This window comes from Salvelinus fontinalis, chromosome 11 (assembly GCF_029448725.1).
Source record: "Salvelinus fontinalis isolate EN_2023a chromosome 11, ASM2944872v1, whole genome shotgun sequence".
Lineage (NCBI taxonomy): Eukaryota > Metazoa > Chordata > Actinopteri > Salmoniformes > Salmonidae > Salvelinus > Salvelinus fontinalis.
This window is the reverse complement of record NC_074675.1, coordinates 20,191,138-20,208,057: the sequence shown is the minus strand read 5'-3', so window position 1 is coordinate 20,208,057 and position 16,920 is coordinate 20,191,138. Positions and strand designations below refer to the sequence as shown.

Here is a 16,920-nt window from a genome sequence, read left to right as displayed (position 1 = left end):
ACAAGTCACAAGTTTAACTGCGTCATCTCTGTACCCCACACATACGACTATCTGTAAGGAACCTCAGTTGAGCAGTGAATTTCAAACACAGGTTCAACCACAAAGAAAAGAGGTATTCCAATGCCTCCCAACGAAGGGCACCTATTGGTAGATGGGTAAAAAAAATTGAAAGCAGACATTAAATATCCCTTTGAGCGTGGTGAAGTTATTAATTACACTTTGGCTGTTGTATCCATACACCCAGTCACTACAAAAGATGTAGGCGTCGTTGTTAACTCCGTTACCGGAGAGGAAGGAAACTGCTCCGGGATTTCACCATGAGGCCAATGGTGACTTTAAAACAGTTACAGAGTTTAATGGCTGTGATAGAACACTGAGGATGGATCAACAACATTGTGGAAAAAGTCAAGGGGTGTGAATAGTTTCTGAAGGCACTGTAATTACAGTGTGATTGGATAGTTAAGGTACGCCACCATTTCAACGTCAGCCTATTGAAACCATGCTCCTCTCTCTCTGTCCGTCTCGCATCGCCGTCAAAAGGCATTTTGCTGATGTACCGTTTCCAGTTTGAGGTTGTTTTTTTGTTGTCAGTTGGTCAGTTTTTATTCTCCCCCATTTCAGATGTCTAGAGATTATTGAGCTTTTTTGAGCAGTGTTACCGAGGAGGTGAAAACTGCACTTGATAAAGTTTGCATCCACAATGTTTCCAATAACAGATTTGCTTGGTTGGAGACCAAAATGAACAACCACAATCCTTTCACTTCATCAATATCCTTCAACACATAGTATATCGGCATCACAGTTTTCCAGTCAGCGCATGAGAAAAAAACATTATTTGCCTACTTCTCAAAGTACTTTCTCTCAAAGTCATTTTAGTTAATTTAATCTTTTGTCTTTAAAATGAAATAGGATGTCCAATGTGCAAAATGAAGCCATGAAGAATCTAACAATTTCAAAGTCCACTGTAGAGTACATCCTGAAGAGTCCTTCCCCACTAAGTCACATCCTAATATCCTTTTTTCCTTTCCTTGTATCCTCTCTCATGGCCTTGCCCTGTCCCTTGTCCCTTTTCCCAGCTCCCTCCGTCCCCCTCCTCCATCCATCTATCCATCCTTTATTTGCAGGTGAACACCTCAGACTTCTCACTGCACGTGTTACACTTCACAAAACAGCACCACTGGAACTTGCAGTTGCACTGCCACACGCGGGTGTACTGGTGGGTGTTGTGGCTTCTACCACAACACATCAGATTGCAGCCGTCGGTATGGGGTGACGTGTGGTTACACAGCCTCCCCCGCGTCCCTGTGCTCCCTGTTGCCGTGTCCTCCTCGCAGTAGTTAGGAGACCTCTCCAGGTAGACCAGATCTGTGTCCGTGGGTTTCAGGTACCCCCGCGACTCCTTCAGACGCAGGAAGGAGGGTTGACGGAGACGCGAGGCCCGGACCGGTTCGACTTGGACCGCCTCGCCGTAGCGCTCTTTCAGGACGTAGCCGATCTCCCGGAACTTGGGTAGGGTGGTCCAGCAGGTCTTGGTGGTGCAGGAGCCCGACACGCCGTGACACTTACACTCCAGCGTCATATGCTCCTCCAGGATCTGAGGGAGAGGAGAGAAGAAGGTTGGATACAGGGTTTGGAAAAGGTTGACGCAACCTGAGGGCTAGATACATGCTTTGAGAAAGAGCTGGCATGTCCCAAATGTTGAATAGTTGTGTGTAGGTAGCTTAAAGTGTTTGAGAGTAATTTGTTGTCATTGATGGTTATTAACTAGTTTGACCATCCTGATCTCACAAGCTTACATTCTGTTTCTCTACACAAATTAGGTGATTACGTGAAGTGAAATAAACCGAGCCCAGCGGGCAGGATGGGGGATCAGGCTAGTTAGACATATCCTGCCATTGTTATTGAGTTCAAAAGCACACTCGTAAGAGTTACATCTTAACTACTTAATTCACAGTGATGTGAATTGGAGATTTGCATGAAAAAGTTTAGGCCAGCCCACATATCCACAAATTGTATTTTCCAATTCATTCAACAGTTCTACAATACATTACGTCTATTAACTAAGGGCATCCCCTGCAATATAGCCTAAAGTCCATATGGAGTACATATTTCAAATCCCCCAACTGGACAGTGATGCCAGGTTCAAGCCTCTATTCTCTTACTAACTTGACCTTCCTAAAGACCACAATAGACAGAATAAACGACCAGAACTCTCAAGTTACCAGAACATGTATAACATTGTACTGAGGTTTCATGTGCAATTTAAGTTTTGATGCCTCACAGATATATTCAGCGGACACATTTGCCAGATGACAGTTTACCGTTTAGGGTTGAGTTATATAGTTTTGACCAAATCGGAAATGTTTATGTAGCCCAATGTTCACCCAAAAAGTATAGCAACTTCTAACACAAAGCAATATCTATCAGTGTTGCATAGATACATTGTCTATAGGAATTAAAGTAAAACTTCTAACTGGGTGGCCAGTACTGTAGCCTACTTGCCTATCATGTAAGAGTGTATCAGTGTATCAAGACTGTTGCTCTTGATCTGCCCTGCTATCAAGTTAGGGGAATTGGCTCTTGATTAGGTTGCTTTAGTGTGTGCAGTGGTGCAGCAGCATGGTTTTGGGAGCTGCCACCGAGAGGAAGAGAGAGAGACTTTGCAATAATATCCTGTATCCTGACTTAATGCTCTGTAATTCAATGAATGGGAAAGCAGGGTTATGGCAGGCCTCCATTTGGCAGCCGGTTTGCCTGGACTTGCATTCCCTCCACTCACACATACACACGGGCATGCTCACGCACACATCGACACATGGGCAGGCACACGCATGTGCTCTCACACACACACACATTCTGAAACCCTCTGTTTTGAAACTAGTATAGCATCATTTAGCACAGCGATGCTGTCTCTGCTGAACTTATATTTACACTGAAAAATATATAAATGCAGCAAGCAACAATTTCAAAGATTTTACTGAGTTAAATGAACTTATGGAAATCAGTCAATTGAAATAAATAAATTATGCCCTAATCTATAGATTTTACATGACTGGGAATACAGATATGCATCTGTTGGTCACAGATACTTTTATAAAAAAGGTAGGGGCGTGAATCAGAAAACCAGTCAGTATCTGGCGTGACATCTCCTTCGCATTGAGTTGATCAGGCTGTTGATTGTGTCGTGTGGATTGTTGTCCCACTCTTTAACCTCTCTTGGGTAGGGGGCAGTATTTTGATATCCGGATGAAAAGCATGCCCAAAGTAAAACTGCCTGTTACTCAGGCCCAGAAGCTAGGATATGCATATAATTGGTAGATTTGGATAGAAAACTCAAAAGTTTCTAAAACTGCTAAAATAATGTCTGTGAGTATAACAGAACTGATTTGGCAGGCGAAACCCCGAGGAGAAACATCCGGGGGGGGGGGGGGGGGGGGAATTAAGGTCATAGGATTTTCCAATAGATTTCTATGGAATGCCCTTTTTATTAGGAACCTGGTTGCATTTCCTATGGCTTCCACTAGATGTTAACAGTCTTTAGAAATTGTTCGATGTTTTTCTTTTGAGAAATGAAGAAGTAGTGATATTCATTGTAAGTGTCACTCCAGGTGGACTCTACTGTTTTGGTGCGCGTGACCAGGAGTTCGCTCCACGTTGTTTTTATCCGGTATTAGAAACAGTTTATTCCGTCATAAATTTTATCGATTATTTACGTTTTAGGGTACCTGAGGTTGGATTAGGAACGTTGTTTGAAATGTTTGGACCAAGTTTACAGGTAACTTATTAAATACTTTGTAGACATGTTGGGGGAGTTGAAACCGGTGTATTTCTGAATCAAACGCGCCAAATAATTGGACATTTTTGGGACATAAATCAAATAAAATTTTATTTGTCACATACACATGGTTAGCAGATGTTAATGCGAGTGTAGCGAAATGCTCGTACTTCTAGTTCCGACAATGCAGTAATAACCAACGAGTAATATAACCTAACAATTCCACAACTACTACCTTATACACACAAGTGTAAAGGGATAAAGAATATGTACATAAAGATATATGAATGAGTGATGGTACAGAACGGCATAGGCAAGATGCAGTAGATGGTATTGAGTACAGTATATACATATGAGATGAGTAATGTAGGGTATGTAAACATAAAAGTGCATAATTTAAAGTGGCTAGTGATACATGTATTACATAAAGATGGCAAGATGCGGTAGATGATAGAGTACAGTATATACATATACATTATATTAAGTGGCATTGTTTAAAGTGGTAAGTGATACATTTTTGATCAATTTCCATTATTAAAGTGAGCTGGAGTTGAGTCAGTATGTTGGCAGCAGCCACTCGATGTTAGTGATGGCCTTGAGATAGAAGCTGTTTTTCAGTCTCTCGGTCCCTGCTTTGATGCACCTGTACTGACCTCGCCTTCTGGATGATAGCGGGGTGAACAGGCAGTGGCTCGGGTGGTTGTTGTCCTTGATGATCTTTATGGCCTTCCTGTGACATCGGGTGGTGTAGGTGTCCTGGAGGGCAGGTAGTTTGCCCCCGGTGATGCATTGTGCAGACCTCACTACCCTCTGGAGAGCCTTACGGATGTGGGCGGAGCAGTTGCCGTACCAGGCGGTGATACAGCCCGACAGGATGCTCTCAATTGTGCATCTGTAGAAGTTTGTGAGTGCTTTTGGGGACAAGCCAAACTTCTTCAGCCTCCTGAGGTTAAAGAGGCGCTGCTGCGCCTTCTTCACAACGCTGTCTGTGTGGGTCGACCAATTCAGTTTGTCCATGATGTGTACGCCGAGGAACTTACAACTTACTACCCTCTCCACTACTGTCCCGTCGATGTGGATAGAAGTCGACAATCATCTCCTTTGTTTTGTTGACGTTGAGTGGGAGGTTATTTTCCTGACACCACACTCCGAGGGCCCTCACCTCCTCCCTGTAGGCCGTCTCGTCGTTGTTGGTAATCACACCTACCACTGTAGTGTCGTCCGCAAACTTGATGATTGAGTTGGAGGCGTGCATGGCCACGCAGTCGTGGGTGAACAGGGAGTACAGGAGAGGGCTCAGAACGCACCCTTGTGGGGCCCCAGTGTTGAGGATCAGCGGGGTGGAGATGTTGTTACCTACCCTCACCACCTGGGGGCGGCCTGTCAGGAAGTCCAGTACCCAGTTGCACAGGGCGGGGCCGAGACCCAGGTTCTCGAGCTTGATGATGAGTTTTGAGGGTACTATGGTGTTAAATGCTGAGCTGTAGTCGATGAACAGCATTCTCCCATAGGTATTCCTCTTGTCCAGATGGGTTAGGGCAGTGTGCAGTGTGGTTGCGATTGCGTCGTCTGTGGACCTATTGGGGGCGGTAAGCAAATTGGAGTGGGTCTAGGGTGTCAGGTAGGGTGGATGTGATATGGTCCTTGACTAGTCTCTCAAAGCACTTCATGATGACGGAAGTGAGTGCTACGGGGCGGTAGTCGTTTAGCTCAGTTACCTTAGCTTTCTTGGGAACAGGAACAATGGTGGCACTCTTGAAGCATGTGGGAACAGTCTGTGATGTCTCTCTGGAAGGCAACCCTTGCTCGGATTTCATCAACCTTGTTGTCAAGAGACTGGACATTGGCGAGTAGTATGCTAGGGAGTGGTGCGCGATGTGCCCGTCTCCAGAGCCTGACCAGAAGACCGCTTCGTTTTCCCCTTTTACGGTGACGTTGTTTAGCTTCGCCGGCTGGGATCAGATCCATTGTCCTGGGTGGAAGGCAAAACCCAGGATCCGCTTCGGGAAAGTCATTTTCCTGGTCGTAATGATGGTGATTTGCCGTTGCTCTTATATTCAGTAGTTCCTTCCGACTGTATGTAATAAAACCTAAGATTACCTGGGGTACCAATGTAAGAATTAACACGTAAAAAAAACAAAATACTGCATAGTTTCCTTGGAACGCGATGCGAGGCGGCCATCTCTGTCGGCGCTGGAAGTACATGGAGTACATACATAAAGAAGTACATAAATAAGGACATTATCGAACAAAAGGACCATTTGTTATGTTCCTGGGACATTTTGGAGTGCCAACAGAAGAAGATCTTCAAAAGGTAAGGCATTAATTATATCGCTATTTCTGACTTTTGTGGCGCACCTGCCTGGTTGAAATATCTTTTTCATGGTTTTGTATGCAGGGCGCTGTCCTCAGATAATCACATGGTTTGCTTTCGCCGTAAAGCCTTTTTGAAATCTGACACAGTGGCTGGATTAACAAGAATTTATTTTGATGTATAACACATATTTTCAAGAATGTTAAATATTTGAATTTAGTATTTTTGAATTTCGCGCTCTGCAATTTCACCGGATGTTGGCCAGGTGGGACGCTACCGTCCCACGTACCCTAGAGAGGTTAATGGCTCTGCGAAGTTGCTGGATATTCCTGGGAACTGGAACATGCTGTCAAACACATCAATCAAGAGAAAACAATTGGGATTCATCCGTGAAGAGCACTCTTCTCTAGCGTGCCAGTGGCCATCGAAGGTGAGCATTTGCCCGCTGAAGTTGGTTATGACGCCGAACTGCAGTCAGGTCATGACCCTGGTGAGGATGACGAGCACACAGATGAGCTTCCCTGAGACGGTTTCTGACAGTTTGTGCAGAAATTCTTTGGTTGTGCAAACCCACAGTTTCATCAGCTGTCCAGTTGGATGGTCTCAGACGATCCCGCAGGTGAAGAAGCTGGATGTGTAGGTCCTGGGCTGGCGTGGTTGGACGTACTGCCAAATTCTAAAACGACTTTGGAGGCAGTTTATGGTAGAGAAATTAACATAAAATTATCTGGCAACAGTTCTGGTGGATATTCCTGCAGTCAGCATGCCAATTGCACCCTCCTTCAAAACTGTGGCATTGTGTTGTGTGACAAAACTGCACATTTAAGAGTGGCCTTTTATTGTCCCCAGCACAAAGTTCACCTGGGTAATGATCATGCTGTTTAATCAGCTTCTCAATATGCCATACCTGTCAGGTGGATGGATTATCTTGGCAACTGAGAAATGCTCACAAACAGGGATGTGAACAAATCTGTGCACAGAATTTGAGAGAATTACACTTTGTGCGCATTGAACATTTCTGAGATCTTTTATTTCAGCTCATGAAACATTTATATTTTTGTTCAGTATACTTTTCTGATGGAGTTGTATTATATTCTATTGTCTTCTATTCTAGATCCCTACAGAAACAACTACATTTTTGTTAGATGTGTTAAAACCCCAGACAACAAGACAAGCAGTGTCAGTCACTTTACCTTTCGTCCTGCCTCATTATTATGCAGGTTCATCAGACGTCGGGCGTTCTTCTTGATCTCTCGGGCATCCACGAAGCGTCTGGAGAACTCCACGCCGTACTTGATGTTGGCCGAGCAGCCTCCCCACTTCCAGCCCTCCTCCTGGTCATGGTAGCCCTGCTTCTCCCAGTCGCAGCCACACTGGCTCAGGTTGCCCTGACTACACGCCGCTGTCACCGAATGGGCCACGCCAGCCGCCGTGATGGCATAGGTGAATGCCGCCTCTCGGCTACCTGGGGAGGAGAGAGAGGGGGGCAAAGAGTTACCTTGCACTAGTCCTAGGTAAGTTGTAGTGCATTACAGTACGTAGTATGAGTTTGTTACAGTACAGTATTTTATGTTGTGGCCTAATGAAAGGCTAGTGGCCCACTACAACAAAATTTATCCTCACTTTACATTACTGGGTGACCTGACTGCAGTTCGGCCTTATACTAGTGTAATGTAATTAAGCTGTAACAGGCTAATAAATACCTACCATTCCTTATTTGATAGTCTCTGTCTATTGGACTGTCGTCAGAGCCCTAATTTTTAACAGGCGGGCTAGGTAAGACTCCATTGATAAAACCAAAGTGACATCTGCTGATTACCAGAGGAGCCTTACTGTATCTGTGTCTGTATCGCAGATACAGTAAAAACTACTGTATGTACTATAGTAGTATATGTATATAAATATATATAAAGTATATAAATTCAGTAGGCTCTAATCTATGTATTTCAGATGACTGGGAATACAGATGTCTCTGTTGGTCACAGATACCTTAAAAAAAAGGTAGGAGCGTGGATCTGAAAACCAGTCAGTATCTGATGTGGCCACCAGCGCAACATATTTCCTTCGCATAGAGTTGATCAGGCTGTTGATTGTGGCCTGTGGAATGTTGTCCCACTCCTCTTCAATGGCTGTGCGAAGTTGCTGGATATTGGTGGGAACTGGAACACGCTGTCATACACATTGAGCAAGAGCATCCCAAACATGTTCAACGGGTGACATGTCTGGTTAGTATGCAGGCCATGGAAGAACTGGGGCATTTTCAGCTTCCAAGAATTGTGTACAGATCCTTGCGACATGGGGCCGTGCATTATCATGCTGAAAGGTGAGGTGATGGCGGCGGATGAATGGCATGACCATCAGTTGTCCGTAGCTTATGCCTGCCCATACCATAACCCCACAACCACCATGGGGCACTCCGTTTACATCAGCAAACCGCTCGCCCACACGACGCCATACATGTGGTTTGCAGTTGTGAGGCCAGTTGGACGTACTGCCAAATTCTCTAAAATTACATTGGAGGTGGCTTATGGTAGAGAAATTAACATTAGATGCTCTGGCAATAGCTCTGGTGGACATTCCTGCAGTCAGCATACTAATTGCACGCTCCCTCTAAACTGGAGACATCTGTGTCATTGTGTTGAATGACAAAACTGCACATTTTAGAGTGGCCTTTTATTGTCCCCAGCAAAAGGTGCACCTGTTTAATGATCATATTGTTTAATCAGCTTGATATGCCACACATGTCAGGTGGATGGATTATCTTGGCAAAAGAGAAATGCTCACTAGCAGGGATGTAAACAAATTTGTGCACAAAATTTGAGATATATAATATTTTTAGCATATGGAAATATTCTGGGATCTTTTATTTCAGCTCATGGGACCAACACTTTACATGTTACGTTTCTGTTTTTTTTCAGCGTAGATTATCCTATCTAAAAGTGCACTTAATGTGTGCCAGTTGGTTTGTGTTTCAGCCAACACATGTCATTCTATAGCTCACATTGTAGTGTTATTGATCTCACTACCTTCACTCTAGACAAGTTGTTTATGGATGTAGCGTAACGTCTTGTAAATGATTTATAAGAAGTTAATAAACACACAAATCTACTTAAAGATGCTAGATAAATCTTAAGTGAACATTACTCATTGTTTTTGTAGCTGGTGTTGGTAACTTATGAGTTGTAGACCCACAACCACACAATACATTCTCACATCTGCTATACCATTGATCAATCTGTCAAACTACACCGTCAGAGCAACGATAAATACCCGTAAGAGCCTTTCAAATGGCAAGCTTTCCATTTCAGAACAAACACATTAACATTTACCTCATGGAAAGGAAAGTAATTACTGTATATGACATTACTATTGCGTTGTCCTTGTAATAGGATATTTCTCGCCTCAATCAAGATACTATGTTGGCTTCCATTCTCCTCAACAACCTGAGTATTAATGCATGGCGTCTAGTGGAAGGCAATGGGGTGGCTTCTCTCCAACCTGACACACTCACTCATAGATCCCATTAGCTCTGTGGCTCCCTGATCCATAACTTTAAACTAACTCTGAAGTCTTCTCTCATCAGTCCGAACCAGACCTTTCGGTAAATGTAGAATAGTGAATGTTTTCCTCGAGCTGCCAAACGTCATGCCCAGCTTATAAATGTGTTTTCATTATAGAGTAATACATGCTTGGTTCCATTGTTGTTGGTATTCTAACTGCTGTAGCTGACTTTGATTAGTGGTCAAGACAGAAACCTGGTCTCACTCAATAGTTATATGTTCTCTGTCCTTGCAGGTCAATCAAATTAAGTGATTGAAGAGGAACTTCTTGACAACCGGCTGGCCATCTGGCTACTCCAACCCCGGCCAACAGCTATGCACCACTCGCAGCAACTGACCCAAGCCCCCCCCCCATCACCGACCATTTCAAATCCCACCTTACCTTCTCCGCTATGCAATCTGGTTTCCGAGCTGGTCTCGGGTGCACCTCAGCCACACTCAAGGTCCTAAACGATATCATAACCATCATCGATAAAAGACAGTACTGTGCAGCCGTCTTCATCGACCTGGCCAAGGCTTTCGACTCTGTCAATCACCGTATTCTTATTATATAAGACTCAACAGCCTTGGTTTCTCTAATGACTGCCTCGCCTGGTTCACTAACTACTTCTCAGATAGAGTTCAGTGTGTGAAATCGGAGGGCCTGTTGTCCGGACCTCTGGCAGTCTCTATGGGGGTTCAATTCTCGGGCCGACTCTTTTCTCTGTATATATCAATGATGTCGCTCTTGCTGCTGGTGATTCTTTGATCCACCTCTACACAGACGACACCATTCTGTACACATCCGGCCCTTCTTTGAACACTGTGTTAACAAACCTCCAAACAAGCTTCAACGCCATACACCACTCCTTCCATGGCCTCCAACTGCTCTTAAATACAAGTAAAACGGAATGCATGCTCTTCAACCGATCGCTGCCTGAACCTGCCCTCCCGACTAGCATCACTACTCTGGACGGTTCTGACTTAGAATATGTGGACAACTATAAATACCTAGGTGTCTGGCTAGACTGTAAACTCTCCTTCCGGATTCACCATAAGCATCTCCAATCCAAAGTTCAATCTAGAATTGGCTTCGTTTTTCACAACAAAGCCTAATTCACTCATGCTGCCAAACTTACCCTCGTAAAACTGACTATCCTACCGATCCTTGACTTCGGCGATGTCATTTACAAATGATCCTCCAACACTCTACTCAGCAAATTGATAGACTGCATCCACAGTGCCATCCGTTTTGTCACCAAATCCCCAAATACTACCCACCACTGCGACCTGTATGCTCTCGTTGGCTTGTCCTCGCTACATATTTGTCGCCAAACCCACTGGCTCCAGGTCATCTATAAGTCTTTGCTAGATATAGCTCTGCCTTCTCAGCTCACTGGTTACCATAGCAACACTCACCCATAGCACGCGCTCCAGTATATTTCACTGGTCATCCCCAAAGCCAATACCTCCATTGGCTGCCTTTCCTTTCAGTTCTCTGCTGCCAGTGACTGGAACGAATTGCAAAAATCACTTGGAGACATATCTCCCTCACTAACTTTAAGTGTCAGCTGTCAGAGCAGCTTACCGATCGCCGCAGCTGTACACAGCCCAACTACCTACCTCATCCCCATATTTGTTTTTCTGCTATTTTGCAGACCAGTATTTCTACTTGCACACCCTCATCTGCACATATTTCACTCCAATATAAATTGCTAAATTGTAATTACTTCGCCACTATTGGCCTATTTATTGTCTTACCTCCTGGATTTCCTGTATACAGATTTTCTATTGTGTTATTGACTGTACGTTTGTTTATCCCATGTGTAACTCTGTGTTGTTGTTTTTGTCACACTGCTTTGCTTTATCTTGGTCAGGTTGCAGTTGTAAATGAGAACTTGTTCTCAACTGACCTACCTGGTTAAATAATGGTGAAATATATATATATATATTTTTAAACTTGACTCTTTTACGCATGCATGAACTCAAATGGATCAGCTGACCATAGGATGAGCCTGTCCGGGCCCTTTGAATGACCAATCCAACATCTCATCACTACCAACAACAACCCAAGAGATGAGTCCTACCATAACTTTCCAGTAGATCGACAGAGTTCTTGTCATATCAATCTCTCCCAAAACATACAGTCAGTAGAGGGACAAGCTGAGTGTCCCATTTAACCCCCTAACACACCATAACCCTAACACACCATGGTGAACAGAGGAATAGATACATTTCCTTTCCTCTAACAAAATCACTAAATGGATCTTGGATCCAGCGGTCCGCCTGTCTGTGAGAGGAGTGATTGTTCCCAAAGCTGTTGGATTAAACACAGTTCCCAAACCACAGCGAGACTACAACAAAACATTTCTGACCGATAGACAATTCATATAAGAGCAAATCGACTAGTGTGCTGTGGGAAATAAAAGAATAGGGGAATGCTGACTAAAACCAGATCAGAGCCATGTTTAGAGATTATGAGTTTAGATAGTTAGGAGAGGTTGCACATCTAAGGACATTCTGGTTCATTTTCACACAATAATTAATACAGACCTACTGTATTTAAGACAGTCAGTGTTGTAAGAATGAACGTCACAAACCAAACTCAAGCCCAGAGGCAGGACAGACTTCTACACAATGAGGTCACATGTAGGACAGACTGTTGTAGGATTGAAACCCCTTCAGAACACTAGCAACACGGCTTCAAGTTTCAATTGTTCCCGTATTCCTAATATTATGGAGTCAAAGTACGGTATTCACTGTGGTTATTGAAGAAGGATGATGGTGAAAGAATACTACTCTCACTGGAAGATTTCACTGAAGTAGTTTCACTAACCATAGAGCTTCACTCTTCACTCAATGAGTTTGTGAGTTTGTGAACCTCCCATCGTTGCTTCTATTGCAGGAGTAGCACCACACTGACTACAACAACCAAATTGGCCATGATGATAGCTATTGCTCCCACCTTCACCAAATCGTATGGCTCTGAACTACCATAACCTCTCCTGTAACCAGTGCCCTGGACTGAACATAGCCATTGGGAAGAAAAAGGAAGTTCAATAGAAACAACTTTCATTTTCCTGTAAGAGTGGCTGATCATATTTGTTATATATCCAGCTTATCCTTTGTGTCATGCACCTTGGAAAGTGTTGGTTGGACTGTGAATTAGGCACTAGTCACTGACAGTAGACCTATACGTTTTCATTGGGGCACAGGAAAAGCCAGTGACTTCTCATTCACGCCCATGAGGCACAATCAGATGCTTAGCTCTCCACTATTTCTAGCCAATGCTTGGTCTGGTGGGCATTCTGATGCAATCACTGCATCATCATCATCATAAACCATTATATCCTTCTCAGTGTGGAGCAGCCACACTGTAGGGAATGTAGAGATGAAGTAGGACCCACACCATTGCGGGTCCTACTTCATCTATTTATTTAACCTTTATTTAACTAGGGAAGTCATTTAAGAACAAAGTCTTATTTACTATGGACGGCCTACCCTGGCCAAACCCTAACCCGGATGAAGCTGGGCCAATTGTGCGCCGCCCTATGGGACTCCCAATCACGGCCGGTTGTGATACAACTGAGATGCAGTGCCTTAGACCGCTGCGCCACTCAGGGTGATTTCCCAGACACAGATTAAGGCTAGTCCTGGACTAAAAAGCAAGCTCAATGGTCAATCTCCATCGAAAATTGTTTTTAGTCCAGGACTAGGGTTAATCTGCATCCGGGAAACTGTCCCTACATGTTTTCTTTGGCCCAGCACCCCCTAACAAGTGATGTACATTTGACTAGACTAATTGCAGCAGGTAGACTGACCTACTCTCAGTTCTTGTCCAAAGACGGTCCTCTCGCCCAGGGCGGAGCAGTTCCAGCGGCCATAGCGGAACTGGTACTGGCATTCGTTGATGCCCAGCTGTGCACCCTCGCCGATGACGATGATGGCGTCCGGGCGGCTCTGGCAGAGGGTGCGCTGCCTTGGGGACAGTCCAGGGATCTTGTTGCAAATGATGTTAGCCCCCAACGCTACCACCGAGGACAGTGCCCTATGGGGGGGGAAGAGGGAGATGGCTAAACATCAAGGCATAGAGTCGGCGGGCCAGAGTCGGCGTGGCACGGACTGTATTGTAGCTACAGATTCTATAGGTCCCCCCGTGAGCTACAGTGTTCCCTCACATCAGTCAGGTTTTGGTTTGGCTAACAATCTAGATAGAGCACTTAATACACACAGCTGATTTAAGACACACGGCTGGTTCAAGACAAGCTCACAGGTCACTGAGATTGTTTATTGTGACCTTATAGATCTGAGCAAAGCAACTTGACCCTCATACATTTTAAAGGTCCACTGTGTGTAAGATTTACTTCAAGTCATTGAATCAGGTTTTAAAATGCACAAAAGCAAACAATGGTTAGCCAATGAAGAACAGACAACAAACCAACTCTGGCTAATAGCCGTTTAAGCCCACATTTTAACTAAAGTTTTAGGTATTGGTCAGGTCTGTCTGTGCAAGTATGAGAAATATCTGCACTAATCATATGTTCTGTGAGGGCCCGGGTCTTTTAATGTAATAATAAATAACAACTTGTACAGTTTTATGTCTACAGAACACAGGATGTCGCTCTTTCCCATATGTTGCTTTAAAAATATAGCGTGTAAGAGAACATGGTCATGTTGCAATGTGTGAATCCTACTGATCAGGTAATCTTGTTAATTTACTTATTGAACACTGTGAATACCACATAAGTCATTTATAAGTCCATCAAAATATTTATTTAATGTCATTTGTCATTTTGGGAAGTTGTAGCAGCTGTTATTGTGAACCTCTCCATTGACTAAGACTTTTAAGCTAGTTGGAAAATACATTTTGTCAGGGAAGTTTAAATTAAACTCTTCAGACATGTTAAATGTTCGTTAAACGTTTATATTCTTGTTAAGACGTTTTCTTATAGGTTTTGTTATTAATATTCTATTTTCAGTCACAAAACCAAACAGATATTGTTTGACACCAACAATTTCATGTGAAGATATCACTCCCAGTATTTTACAATAGGCTATTATATAAGTTCCAAAAGTTTATTTGAGTTGCTCATTTTATAGTGGAATTGTATTATAAACCACAAATGCTCTATAATTTCCACGTGCGTAAATGTCCCAATCAACAAATTAATTAAATTAGTGCATAAGAGATATTTTTTGTTGTTGTTGAGATTTTACAAATGCACACCATCACATGGCTGTACAAGCACCTGTTGAAGAGAAGGGTAAAAAGCACGTGCCAACCTACAGGTAGCTACCGCTGGTGAGGATGAGGAAGATCTGGGGATAGTAGACGGACAGCAGCGCACTGCGGGACGAGACAATGAGCATGGTGTCATTGAACACAACGGCCGCTGCTTGCTTGAGTGAGGGGGGGAATGAAATTAGTTAGATAATTCCTTTAGAAGATAAGTAGTCCTGGCAGTTCGTATCAAACAAATCTCTGTTCGCTTCTTTGGGGTAATCGCGTCTAGTTCTTGGGGTCAGTCCGCGGAGCGTTGGTGCTATGCAGCTCCAAGCCCCCCGGTAGTAGCGTTGGCTTCGGACGAGGAGACTGGACGGGTCGTCACTTGACGACAGTGGTGTTAATGTGGTTGTCCTCCTAGACTGATGGAGTGGATTTTAGATTCCGGGACAGCAGGTATGTGCCGCTGTTTTATCATTGGCAGAGAGAGACAGTGTTATACCGCCCTCCCTCCCTCCCGTTAAAACCAAACGGGGCAACCGTAGAGAGACAAGACTTCCACCATTTAGCTCCCAACTATATATTTTTTCAATCAATTAATCCATGTGACCAATACTGTATTAAAAATGGTATGTGCTTTATGAATGTATATTGTTGTTATTATGGTGTTAGGTAGGCTAATATTTCTGGACATTCCGTCTTCAACAGGTCTCATTGAATTACGTTCCATTCATTAAAGGCGTGCGTAAAAACACGTGTAAAACCACCAATTGATTACGCAGGCATGCAGGACAGGTGTCCAGTTCATTTCAACCGATAAGAGACACCATAACATTGGTTGGTGTGGAAACACGTAGGACACATGGGATGACACAATATAACAACTCAACCCCTAAATAACAACTATAGAAAGAATGTAGGCTACTTTGAGGATACAATGAATTATCTTGCTCTCTCTCAATGGTATTTAGATCTCGATGATACCCTCATGTGGTTGAACGTTAGAATGCAATGCCATCATTGTCAACTTCAAGGAGGTCAAATAGTTGTGATCTTGAAAACAAACTGCAGAAAGAAGCTATTATTTATTTTCCTTACATTTAATCTTGTCAGGAATCATTTACTGGTTCATAAAGACAAAACTATCTAAGCTGAGTGATTCTTCTCAAACAGGCCCATGTTGCCACGTGTTGAAAACTTCCAAGACATGCAAATAAAACCACCAAAAGCTCTCTAAAATATCAGATGAGAATGAGAAACAGAGACATATTTTCAGTCTCCCCTTTAAAGATGCTCCATGCAAATAACAGCTTGTTTGCCTAGAAACTTAGTGTGAGTAAAAGCTCTCAATGGGTGGGGATGGTGCTGTTTAGTTTCAAACAACCTTCAAAGCATGGACCGTTTTACAAGGATACTTCTTTCATGGGATGATGGCTGAGGGCAAAGCCCATGTTGTCTCTCTCTTCTCTCCTTTTCGGAGATGTCATGTTAGTGAAGTGTTGAAGACATTCTGACTGTTGTGCTCTTCATCTTGCTCTGCTAGCACAAACCGGACCAGCTGAGCACTGAGCAGTCATACAAGTATGAAAGGCACGCTTTGTTTTAATCAATAAAAACTCACATTCTTTATTCATAGCAGATCAGAAAAGCCACACCAAGCTGAGACTGTGACAGACTCACCCTTTTTAAGAGGCAGGCAAGGCAACCCACTACACCAGTGTTTCCCCACTCCTCCAGTACCCCAACAGCACACCTGATTCAACTTGTCAACTTATTATCAAGCTCTCAATGAGTTGAATCAGGTGATTTTGTCTGTGGCTACGACAAAATGTGTGGTGTTGGGGGTACTCGAGGACCGGAGGTGAGAACCACGGAACTACACCCTTCCTACTTGAACTTATTTGCCAACCTCTTGGTCACGACTGTTAGATATAACGCTACAGATCTGTGACCACAAAGACTCAGATTCACACAGTCTAAAACCTCCACCAACGAACATTACAGTTAGATTGAATTCTATAGCTGATAACTCCTCAATCCAGGCTTTAATATCTTTCATTCCAACAAA

General features: G+C 43.6%; 1 protein-coding gene across 1 annotated transcript; it reads right to left on the bottom strand.

Moving 5' to 3' along the window:
* Window positions 1-849: 849 nt before the first annotated feature.
* Window positions 850-14,998, bottom strand: LOC129865258 (protein Wnt-7b-like). The gene is made up of 4 exons (XM_055937887.1): window positions 14,916-14,998; window positions 13,450-13,676; window positions 7,283-7,554; window positions 850-1,594 (listed from the first exon to the last, which is right to left on the bottom strand). The coding sequence occupies exons 1-4, from the start codon at window positions 14,996-14,998 to the stop codon at window positions 1,115-1,117; spliced, it is 1,062 nt and encodes a 353-aa protein (XP_055793862.1). The 3' UTR covers window positions 850-1,114.
* Between the last annotated feature and the right edge of the window lie 1,922 nt (window positions 14,999-16,920).

Bases quoted from the DNA above. Each gene is read 5' to 3' on its own strand.
- LOC129865258 (XM_055937887.1), bottom strand. From the start codon at position 14,998: ATGCTCATTGTCTCGTCCCGCAGTGCGCTGCTGTCCGTCTACTATCCC. The intron at 13,677-14,915 runs GTAGGTTGGCAC...CCCCCCCCATAG, and splicing joins CTCACCAGCGGTAGCTACCT to GGCACTGTCCTCGGTGGTAG. The intron at 1,595-7,282 runs GTAAAGTGACTG...CCTCTCCCTCAG, and splicing joins ATAATGAGGCAGGACGAAAG to ATCCTGGAGGAGCATATGAC.